At 27.4% G+C, this 12,496-nt stretch overlaps 1 protein-coding gene across 1 annotated transcript in view; it reads left to right on the forward strand.

The window, feature by feature from the left end:
• The window catches only part of LOC139425704 (uncharacterized), a 29,837-nt gene extending 19,488 nt beyond the window's left edge, over positions 1-10,349 (forward strand). Inside the window, exons 9-15 of the mRNA XM_071181409.1 lie at positions 1,415-1,546; positions 3,244-3,319; positions 3,431-3,536; positions 5,967-6,013; positions 7,119-7,230; positions 9,221-9,330; positions 10,253-10,349. Of these exons, the coding sequence (XP_071037510.1) occupies positions 1,415-1,546; positions 3,244-3,319; positions 3,431-3,536; positions 5,967-6,013; positions 7,119-7,230; positions 9,221-9,330; positions 10,253-10,280 (611 nt within the window). The 3' untranslated portion in view covers positions 10,281-10,349. The remainder of the gene's footprint in view (positions 1-1,414; positions 1,547-3,243; positions 3,320-3,430; positions 3,537-5,966; positions 6,014-7,118; positions 7,231-9,220; positions 9,331-10,252) is intronic.
• Positions 10,350-12,496: the final 2,147 nt, after the last annotated feature.

Below are 12,496 nucleotides of genomic sequence, written 5' to 3' on the forward strand. Positions count from 1 at the left end.
TGAAATTTCAATAACTTTTAAAAGAACTAGAATTAAAAAAAAAAGAAAAAAAAGCTTGCATGGACAAAAATTGCAAGTTCAGCACATTAAATTTCAAATTTTATAGCTGCTTTCCTGTGACTTACAAAGCTGCCCGCATTGCATTTTTTTCCACAAGTTTAACTGACAAGTTTAATTCAAACTATGTATCAAATGTTAATTTTTTTATAATCTCATTACGATTAAAAGATGATCATTATGATTAAATGACATATTGTAAAGACAAATGTAAAATTCTTCATAATCTCGTGCAGTGGTGGCTCAAGAGATAGATAACTCCCCACCCCCCAATGAGAATCCCCTTGCAGTCAGGTTAGCGGTTGGGTGGTTTCCCCACATAACGCAAATGCGGGTAAGTTCCATCAAAAAGTCCTCCATGAAGACAAATTTCTCCCAATAGTTGATTCAGGAGTCCCCTTGTCTTCTAGATTGGGTTCAAAATTACAAGGCTACGGAGTTGAACATTTAGTAGACGTAAACCCAAAATTGGATTGGCTGTTAATAGACTGTTCGACGACGGCTTATTTTTTAAAAAATCAAATCAAAAGAAGAATTAGTTGCATAACGATAAATGTAGCAATAAAGGAAACGAAGGAAATAAAAATAAAAATATGACAACCGAAGCCGACGTCTTCAGGGGGTACCGGCCCCGGTAGCCATAAAACAAAACCTTTTCTATTGAGGGGGAGGCAGATGCCTAAAGTAACACCCTCAGTACCCCGGAGGTTTTGTATAGATGTCCAGGAGAAAACAGGAAATACAAAGAACCAATTTAGAAAAGAAACTCAAACAAATTCATCAGAAAATAAAAATTAAAAACTCAAAACTCACTTTAACCAGGTCAAACATCGATTTCATAAGCACACTGAATGAAAATGAAACACTAAAACTAAAGAAAACAACGCCCTCTATTACATTGCGCAGATTGAGAAAAAAGAAAATAATTTTTATAATAATAATTTTATTTTCTGATGAACTTGTTTGAGTTTCTTTTCTAAATTGGTTCTTTGTATTTCCTGTTTTCTCCTGGACTTCTATACAAAACCTTCGGGGTACTGAGGATGTTACTTTAGACATTTGCCTCTCCCTCAATAGAAAAGGTTTTGTTTTATGGCTACCGGGGTCGGTACCCCCTGAAGACGTCGACTTCGGTGGTCATATTTTTATTTTTATTTCCTTCGCTTCCTTTATTGCTACATTTATCCTATTTGTGAAATTTCTGCTGCTTTTAAGCGCGTTTTTTTTCATAGAAGTTTTAATACTTAAGATTTTTAAAAAAATTTTGTTTTCTTTCAGTATTGCGTAACGATAGTTGGTCAGCAGTTAGTTCTTTTTCATGAAAAATATTATTTTAATTATTACTTCTCGTTTATAGGTATCAACATTTTAAAGGTGTCAAATAATTCTTTTAATTTAATGGAGGTGCCATTACAGTTTCATAATCAGAGTGAAAGTGGAATGCTACAAAATGTGAAGCTGGAATTGCTAACTAAAAAAAATTTCACTGGTAAACTATATTTCATAAGCATCTATATCTTTCTTTTTACAACTTTCCATGATTATAAAACATTAATAAAAAAATTTTTTGAATTATAATAAATTTTTTTCTAATAATATTAGGTGAGAAATTTTAAAATTTAAAACTCTAATTAAGTTCATACATTGTTAGAAATTTAGATACACGATGAACGGTAATATCACGAAAATTTACCGAAACATTGTCTTTTCATATTGGACCAAATCATCTGGTAAATTAAACCATTTTAATATTGATTGTAACATGCTATGTTTCAATTTAATCAGAACTTTAATAAAATTATTCTCCTTATTAAAGTTGTAGCAAACTTGCATGGTATTATTGTTCAAGATACCAAGAAGTGGACCCACAATATTTAATCAAATATATCTCTACAATTGCTGCAGAGAAATCTAAATTCTTATTAAATATTAAATTATGGTGCTCTCTGGCTTCCTATATTATCACACAGATTTGTAAAAATAATTAAGAACTAAATAATCATGAAATAATAATTAAGAGCTTGGAAGTGACGCTCCATGCATCTCACAAAAAATGTAAAAGCAGTATTTCGTAACAAAAATTTATTTAGTAATCACACTTTCTAAGAAATGATTGAATATTTCTGGTATAACTTGATTTGAAAGCAATAACCAATTTTGATGCAATGTTCAGATTTAAGATAAAGTGAAATTTAAGACTATAAAAGATAAAATATATCTACAATAGTTTATATATGTTTATATGTCTATAATAGTTTATATATATGCTTATATGTCTATAATAGTTTATATATGTTTATATGTCTATAATAGTTTATATATGTTTATTTACTTCCAATGTAAATGCTTTACATTGGAAGTATATAAACCATTTTTACATCGTTATCGAACAAAAGCGGAAGTGGGAACCATCTATAAAACCATCAGCGTATAATGTTTTAATGTGTGTTGTTATTTGAAAACTGATTAAAACTGCATTACCTTCCTAAAAATATCAGCTGTGGGTTTTCAATTTGCATTCATATACATAAAAAAATTTAATTAAAAAATTCTATAAAAAATCAGAAAACTGTCAATAAATTATTAATGAGTATTTCTAAGATGTTACTTTTATCACCACTGGCTTTTTTTTTTAAATTTTTTTTTCAAAAATCATGTTTTAATTATTTTTTTTGAAAAATTTACATTTAATCAAATACATTTTAAATGAGTTTCTAATTTTTTAGAGATTTTTTTCTGGGTCAATTTGATTGTAAATGTCAAACTTCCAATTCTGGTTTGACAAAAATAGCTGAGCACTCTTTTGAAAGCTACTGTAGACTATAATAAAGTATGGATCGAACCAAAACATAATATCGCTCACATTTGTTACAAACATAAGGTACTAAAGTGATCAGACGAATTGTTCTTTAATTACATTGAATGCATTGTTTTTTTCTAAAAATGAATGGCAGATTAAAGTAATAAATTTGCATTGTGCAACGGTTTACCTTACCTAAATTATAGTTCTAAGAATTACCAATTTTTTTAATAGAATAGAATTAAAAATTTTTATTCTTATTTTTTTTATTAAAACTAGTTACATTTTCATAATTGCGATAATTTAAATACAAAAGTAACTTAAATACAAACAACCCATTTGTTTTTAAATTAATTATTTTTAACATCGTTGTTTTTCTCAAATAGATATACCAGCGTCAACAGTTGCTTTTATCGTATACAAGTGTTTAAATTTGATTGAATATGAAGAATTAATAATTCGGTAAGTTATAAACCTTTAATGTTAGTATTTTTGTAGTTTAAGTTCAAGTATTTAATAATATACGTAAAATGTGTATTAAGTATATACTTGTTATATTTTTATATTTTTTAGGGATAAATTCATGGAAAATTCCACTGTTATGACTGTATTCATGTCTTCTGCACATTTTTCTGAAGTGAAAATTAGAATAAATTTTGCACACTATTATAACATAAATGTATGAAAAAACATTTTATTCTATTTTATAGTATTTGTTAATAATCTTTGTAAAATATTCGAAATAATAGTATTATACTTATGCATTATTGTTTAATAGTTAAATGCATGTTACACCCTTAGATATGCAGTAGGCTAATTGGAAAATGTGACTCTGCAAACATCGCCCTCATTTTGCTAAGTAAAATGATCTCCCGTAGTTTCCATCCAGTCTTATATTTTTTGGACTTATTATATTTTGACTATATCCCTTCAGGTTAATTAAAATAAAATATTCGAATATTTACTCAATAAACTGGAGAAGAATAGAGAGCCCGATTACAATGCAAACAGCCTTAAATTCATCTGACTCAATTGAGCAATAAATTATATATTTTCTAATTAGCCATAAACTGTTTGGGCTCGTTTTTAATAAGCTTAACAAATGAAATGCTTTATTAAAAATTGCTGGAGAGATTTCCAATATTGACGTGTTGTAAGTTGTTGGAGACTGTTTGCAAGGAGCTTGGCTTTCTAAGTAGAACATTATATAATCACCATTATGATTAAAAGAGGTAATATAAATTTATTTTTAAGTTATATTTTACTGCTGAAAATTATCTTCAGTAACCCGGACGTAAACTCAATAATCACGCGTCTGCAATTTAACAGTTCCATAGAAAGGTGTATCGAAAAAATTCTAAATAAAGCTTAAAATGAACTAAATTATTTGATATTTATAAGAAAACGAACGGTATGGTCAGTTTCAAATCTGAATGTACGTAGAATGTTTTTAATGTAATTTCATTATTATTTTTTTAATAAAATTTGAAATGTTGAAAATTTTATTGTGCTTTTGATAGCTTAAATACTTTGAATATTTAAACAGGTTTATGTGGCTTTATGAAGTATAGATATAAACACAAACACCAACTCTATTCTACAGATTATTATAAGAGGAAACATATTCATTATAAAATTTAATTATTAATAAATTTAATTATTGTAAGATAGTAATTAAAAAATAATTATAAAATAATATTTTTAATTATTATAAAATAATATTTTTAATTATTATGAAATAATATTTTTTATTATTATGAAATAATATTTTTAATTATTATAAAATAAAACATAACTGACTTGATAATATTTATTTTTATGAGTTTTTTTTTGTTGTTATTATTATAATTAATCTTTCTAAACGTAAAGTTTCTGGTAAATTTGGTGATCTAATTTCCCTTCAACGTCACTGTTCGACAAGGGGAGGACGCGTTTTCGATGCAAAGTCACCGTAGAGAAAATGCTGGGACTAACAAGGGTTATGCCTTCATCTGCATATATTTGTATTAAAAGCTCCAAACTATTATTTCTTCTTTTATTAAATTTTGTCTAAGTATTTACTTGATTGAAAAACATTTGGGGATGAGAGTGACATTATTGAACATTATATTTATGAATGCTTAAAATAATTATTTTTCTTAAAAAGTAAATAAAGTTACTAATTTTTAGAAAGAGTAATACATAAAATTATAAATGAACTTTAGTTCGTTTTTGTTTTAAAAATTCGAGAATATGACAAAATAATCGGAGTGAAAGGAAAATAACCAAAATACAATTTACAAAAATATGGCCTTCAGAAATATAAAAATATAAATATATGAACAAAAAAACAGTAATTTAAGGTATCATTGAACGTCTTGATAACAAATAATTGAAAAATTAACGTGAAAAGTCATCGCTAAAGCACTGTCATTAAAATCATTGACACGTAAAGCTTATCGACAAGTAAATGTAGCTAGGTGTCATGTAAGTAAAGGAATTAAGAAGTGTAAAGTGATGAAAGAGGAAAAATGTCAACTTTATAAGAATGTTAAAATAATTTTTTTTCCAAATTAGGATGATTGATTAAATTCAATACAACAACAAAAAGGACGGAATCGACTATATCGCATCAAATTGATAGACAACCACGTAATAAAAATAGAAAACTTAAATACTCTCCCTTTAAATATTAATTGTAGCTTTTTTGAGATCTTGAGACTCATTTTGAATTTACAACATTATGTGTATAATAAGATCTGCGAAAAGATTTTTTTTCTTCATATTTTAGACTTAAAAACCTGCACAGCAAATAGAATCGAAATTGTTAAATGTATCCTGAAGAAAAATGAAATAAATGTCGGAAATATGAAAATCGTGTATTAGTCAATAAGCTACGCTGAGCCTCAAGAAGTAGAGTTTATATGTAAATTCTGCTTTCAGATTTGAAACTTATTCCCGAACTAGGAAACTCAACTTTCTAAACTGTACTTTCTAAACTTATAGCTCCCAAACTTTAAACGAAGGACATAGTTCTTGCATTTTTATTTGGAGACTTTTAAAAGAAATAATCTAGTTCATTTATTCTTTATTTTTATCCTTTGCTTCTTACAATGTTTTAATATTTCAGAAAATCAAAAACAACATATCATGTTGGAAGTTATCCTTAAATGAAAGGTAAATATATAAATATACATCTTTTTTTTTATCTAGTAGAGATTCACTCCTGTTCACTTTGCTCAACAATTCCATGCAATAATTTCCTTCGTAGTTATTTTCATTTCATAAAATGGACAGAAAATTAGAAATTGCTTAGTTAAAAGAATCCCAAAGGAAATTTCTAGTGAGACAAGCTAATTCTGGTCACTGTTTCAGAATTTTCAATAGTTATTTTTGTACTTATAATTTTTATTCTCATACGTATGCTGAACACAGATTTATATAAAGTTTATAATAAGAGTGAACTAACTAACTAATTTAGTAGATAAATTAGCAATAACTAACATAGTAAATACGAAGCAAATTTTTATCGTTTATTTATAAAATGGTTTCAAAATATTTTTTTTATAAAACAAAATACTGAAAGATAATACTACTCAATTACTTTTTGATATAATAAATATATGCCTTTATTTATACCGTTAATTTTTTAAATATGCCTGCAGTCAAAATGGAACTAAATGAAAAACAGCATTAAATAAGAGATAAATATACAATTTTCTAGTAAATATCGTTGAAACTTTTATTACTTGTATACTGTTCTAAATATATTATCAAAAATCGTATGTAGTTAAGTAAAGAAATCTGGATCAATTTTGTTAATTAAGGAGCAATACCACGTAATTGTATGACCGATAAAAATGAACGGAATGTTATGAGAAACGGTTTTAGATTATAATGCCTTAGAAACAACTTAACTGCCTCATTTTGATCATACAAGTATACTTAGAAGATTATATTGTATATCTATAAGAGAGAACAATGAATCTCATCATTTCTTTTTATTTTTGATCCACTACTGCTCCATACTCCAAGAAGAGAAAAGGGTGTTCATGTCTGTGTGTAATAAAAAAATTCTGTGCGGTTATTTTAATTGTATTCATTATCCAACTTTATGACAAATTTGATAAAGATTTGTAAAAGTTCTGGAAAGCATTGACCAAAGTAGAGCATTCTTTTAGTTCTGAGCATAATAAATATCAAAACTGTATTTAAAAAGATTTACGAAAGATCAATGTATTTAACTTATAACAACATATTCTTATCGCATTTTTCAAAACAGGTTTTTGCTAAAAAATGAATGCCACATACAAGAACAAAGAGAAAACTATACAATTTGTCACTGTATTGGTCCTGGTACATTTATTATCATCCAAGATTACAAAACACAAGAAGTAAGTTTAACTAAAACATTTATTAAATTAACACTCTTTGTAATAAAGAGTGATTACTACTATTTCATTTCGTTAAATGCTTTAATACTAATAAATAATGAGAGAAAGTATTTTTTAAATTGTATATCACATTCTTTAATAATGTTCCACCAGTAAAAAAAAGAACAATTTAAATCAGTACTTTTGTTATATTTGACAAATCTTGATAAACGCGAAAGTGTCAAATCAACACGTTTAATAACAATTTTGCAAAACAATTGTTATTAAAGTTTTCAAAAGCATTACAAAAAACAGCTCTATGAACAGATTTATGGAATGGAATGTAAGATCAGTTAGCTATGACTATACTGCTTTTATAATTAATTCTTTTAATTGAAAAAATATGTGATATTCTTTTTGTACTAAATTCCTTGTTTTTGTAAAAATTTGAGTGCGTATGTTTTATGTTTCTACCACAACAAGACATATACAATTTACTTTAACTAAGTCACATATATTTGCGAAGTCGTTGGAATTAAGTACATAAAGAAAAATTTGATAAACAGCTATATTCATTAAACTAGTCACCTCCGTGAACACTTAGCTCACGTAATATCTAAACTAACTACTTCGTGGTTTCACGTTAGCCCTTGCTGCTTCAGCATCATTGCTCTGAATCTAAGATGAGTACTTAGTGGTTATAAATCATGCATGAACTTGCCATTTTGTAGCTCCTTTAATATTTAATAGACAGAATGCAAATCAGTGGACTAAATTAACCACTTAAGGATTTCATCTTACCCACTTAATCTTAGGCATCAGTACTGTTCTGAAGCCATTATATTCGCATTTTGAATGAAATTAGGAGAGAAATTGATTAAGCAGCGAAGAATAATCTCGAGAATTCCTTTGAAATTAATTTCAAATATTTCATTTATGTAGTTTTTCTTATGTTTAACGTTATTTAGAGAGTTTAGCTTTAGGCACAACGTTATTTAGAAGCTAGAACGCCTATTTTATATAATTTATTTTATCTGCATTCCTTAAAAATTTGATAAAAAATTCTTGCAACACATTTTGCAATGCAATTTATGTAAAATGAACATTATATCTGGAAAATCTACCGAGACTATATCAAATCGCTTTTTTAAGCTATGTTTTATTTGTTAAATTTTCAATTTTCCTCTAAAACTATAAAAAACTTGTTTTTGTTTAAAATTATTTATTCATGTTGTGCTTTATTTTGGTTCATTTTTTTACAATGCTACAAGTGAACAAAACTTGATTCGGTACAGTGGATTTAACCTTCTCTTCTTGTGCCCTTTTAGAAAAAAAAAAAAAAAAAGCATTAAATGAAGATGGCTCTAACTTTTTTACAGCTATTTTGTGAAAAAAATAAAAAAGGCCTTAAATTGGAAAATAAAAGCAATAATTGAGAAAATGTCTTCTATAATTCCAACACTGTGTTAGCTAGCAATTTTACAGAGCTACTTCATCATGTCGCCGGCTATTAATTTGTAATTGAACAATAAATTCATTGATAAATTCTCTATAAATTTTATTCACCTATACATTTAATGAATTTTCCTATGACTTTTATTGATACACAGAGAAAAGTTGTGTAAAATTACCGTAATGCATGATAATGATAATTATCATGCACTATTAAAACTTGATTTTGGTTAATGAAATCAAAATATATAGTATTTTATACTTTTACTTTAGTAATTTTTCTGATTGTACGGTAAAGAATACCGGAAATTCGGCTTCTGAGTGTAATTTGGTACTCATGAATTTAATAAATGTTTGAAGGTTTTAAAGATAAGGTTTGCCAGCCTCCCTTGAAATTAAGCTTCCATGCTTTCTCCGAGAGTTTCAGATAATGCTGCTGTTCCAAGATCATATTAAAAATATTCACGACAATTCAGTTACTTTACCTGATTTATGTATTAATACAGTTTGTAAAATATACTTTACTAAAGATAAAATATGATAAAAAAATTTTTTACAGGATCACACTGAGCTTGTATACAATGATCTCACTTCCTTACTTTGCGTTGGCTGTTTCTTGGCGATTTGTATTATTTTACATCTCTTTGTGAAGACATTATCTAGTATAAAGTAAGTATTCTTAAAATTTGTATATGGCCCATAATGATTTACTACATCAAAATCTACACGAAAAAACTAATCTGGAAAAATTGCTACATTTGTATGGTAAAAAAAATTTTTGTTAAAAAAAAAAAGGAAAAAAAACGATACTTTTGGTAATAAAAGTATTCATTGTATCGTAACATTTAGTATTAGCCATATCTTTAGTAATTTTACGTTTGTTATGGTAACGGTTTACCGGAAATTCTGGTTTTCAAAATTTTAGTTCTTATTACCGCGCATATTTTTTACCGAATAAATGGTTTTTATACCATGCTGTAAAATATAATGTTAAAATTTCTGAAATATTCCTCAGGAACTATCATTCATTTATCCATTTATTTTTGAATTTTTACCTTTTGACGCCTATGCCCTTTATCACATAAAATGGCAATTGAAAGTTTACACTTTTACGTTTTATTTAAAATGGCAGTTTATTTAAATGGTGACAAAATGGGAAATTACGGGGTTATGGGAAATTGGTGACATTGAATTATATTTATTTTCCTAATGGTCTTGGTAATATTTAGATTCTCAATATATTTCTAAATTAATTCAAGGATGCTTTAAAGCATCCTTAAAATACTAAACTCCTCTGTTTTGTATATACTTTGTAGATATATTGGGATTTGTTTATTTATTCATTTGCATAAGTTGGATTCTTTGTAAATACAAAGAATGGCTTAAATAATCTACTTATTTGAACAACTATTGCATAAATTTGAAAATAAATACATCAATAATGTATATTCAAGTGCTAATATTATATTTTAACATTGCAATTTAATATTATAATTTATATTAATCTTTTACAAACTATAATTTATTTTACTTTTAACATTATACTTTATTTTAATCTCTAACATTATAGATAATTTCATTCATTTTTCAGGAACAAAATGCAGTTACTCTTGGCATAGTTATGACAATCGAGCTTGAAAACGAGATATATTTGTTTTATAAGAAAAGTATTTGTACAAAAAGTTGGTAAGCATTTGACTGAAGTTTAAAGTTTTATAACCTTTGTTTTGAATTCTGACAGATGAAAATCTCTCTTCTTGAAATGGTAATAATGTTGACAAATTCCAGTAATTTACGAACTAAGTTTATCCATTTTTAAGAAAATGATTTAGATTTTGATATTGCAAAACCACCTTTTTTCTGAAAGCATCGTTTATTTGCTTTTCAAAATATACATTTTATGGAAAAGTATTTGTTTCCTTAGGAATGCCAATTCTTGGGAGATTTTCAAATGTCATGCACTTTTTGGCAAAATAAACCAGATTCATTTTAACCCTTGGATTAAATATTATTTACATATTAATATGTTTAAAATCTGTTCATGTATTTACGTGTTTACAATACCCTGCAGGAGCATGATAACATGTTCATGTGTAAAAGCAATTGTTTTTTAATAAAACTGAAATTCGATTCATAGTGGCTGCTCACTCAATTTCAGATTGATGGATACCAGCTTTTCTATAAAGTAAAGGCAGTCTATGCTCAGTATTGACCAAATTGCCACAATTAGGCCGTTGGTCAAGAATTTAGGGAATCTTAACCTCCATAGCCCCCTGGCCCACAACGGGCTGTTGTGGCACTTCTTTAGTTTTTTACTGACAAATTAGTTTATCGAGCCATGATTTAATACATTTTACGCTCTAAAGTGTGAATTTAGCTAAAAATACGATTATTTTCCGAAAAATAATATCCAAAGCTATTTTTTGTTTCACAAAAGGATATGTATAGCTTTTGTTTAAAATTTGATTCCAACAACCATCAAAATTTAGAAATAAGTTATTATTTTATTTTTCACTTTATATTATAACCGTCGTTGAACAGCCCACCCAATTTTATGGGTTTACAACTACTAATGTTCAACTCCGTAGCCTTGTAATTTTGAACCCAATCCAGAAGACAAGGGAACTCCTGGGTCGAGTATTGGAAGAAATTTGCCTTCGTTGGGGACTTACTTTTACAGTACTTATTTTAAACTTACTTTTAGCAGCAAATTTAGACGCCGATTGGCAGCTTTCACAAAGGAAGTGATGGCGTAACAATCTTAAAATCTTTTTTATCTTACGCATTCTGAATTGTTATTAAAAAGTAGAATTATGATTTATTTTCCGTTCGCAATGTGGTTGAGAAATTAGAATTTGTCGAAAAAGGCATTGAATGCTTGAAAGAAAATATATTTATGCGGTTGGTTTCATAAAATAATTCCTAACTAGCTTATTTAATAAACATAGATATATAAACATATATTAGGAAAGCAATTCTTACAAGGTACAATAATAAAAATTCGTTTGAAAAATTATTAAAAAGAGAGAGCGGAGATAGATATGTACGGTTCGCTACATTCTACTTGGGAAGATAAAAATTATTTTTCATTATACTTAAAAATAAGATTCTAAGATTAATAACTGATGATGCTTGTCAAAAAACACTTGTCAGCAGAAAACAGTCCTTGATGAACAAAACTGCTGCATGTTAGATCATTCAAACTGAAATACTTTTAGGGGAGGGGCTGTAAATTCTTTCCACAGACTAGATTTTTTGGCATATGGTGGCCATTTTGAAACTTTTTTAGTAGTTTCTCTCAGTTTCAGTGCCACTTGTTTACGAACTTTGAGACGAATTTTGAAGCATGGAGAGAAGAAATGATCTAGTTATCCCAAACATAATGTAGCAAACCTTACAGAGATGTCGAAACCAGAGGTTCCTTGAGTGGAATAAATCAATCAAATGTTGTAATTTTGAAGTTGTGAATGGCAACTAGCTGTTTGCACTATTCCTATTGGACGATACGTTTTTGATGTCCTTCTATAATTGTTCAATATGTCCTTCTACTTGACAAAGGTTTATAAGCCTGAATTGAGCAAACAAGTCTGCAAATGTATGTAATTTCAATAAAGCAATAAGCGATAGGTATTCTCATTCCAGAAGAAACCTATTCGCATTGGTTGTTATCTAATTAATTGATCATTGATGGATTGCCAGTTGACTGGTAAGGGAAGTCACTGCAGCTTAGCAGATATATATATATATATATATATATATATATATATATATATATATATATATATATATATATATATATATATATATATATATATTCAAATCAAATAATGTCTTC

The sequence above is a fragment of the Parasteatoda tepidariorum genome, chromosome 8 (genome assembly GCF_982258835.1).
Source record: "Parasteatoda tepidariorum strain Cologne lab strain chromosome 8, Ptep-v5.0, whole genome shotgun sequence".
NCBI classification, from domain to species: domain Eukaryota; kingdom Metazoa; phylum Arthropoda; class Arachnida; order Araneae; family Theridiidae; genus Parasteatoda; species Parasteatoda tepidariorum.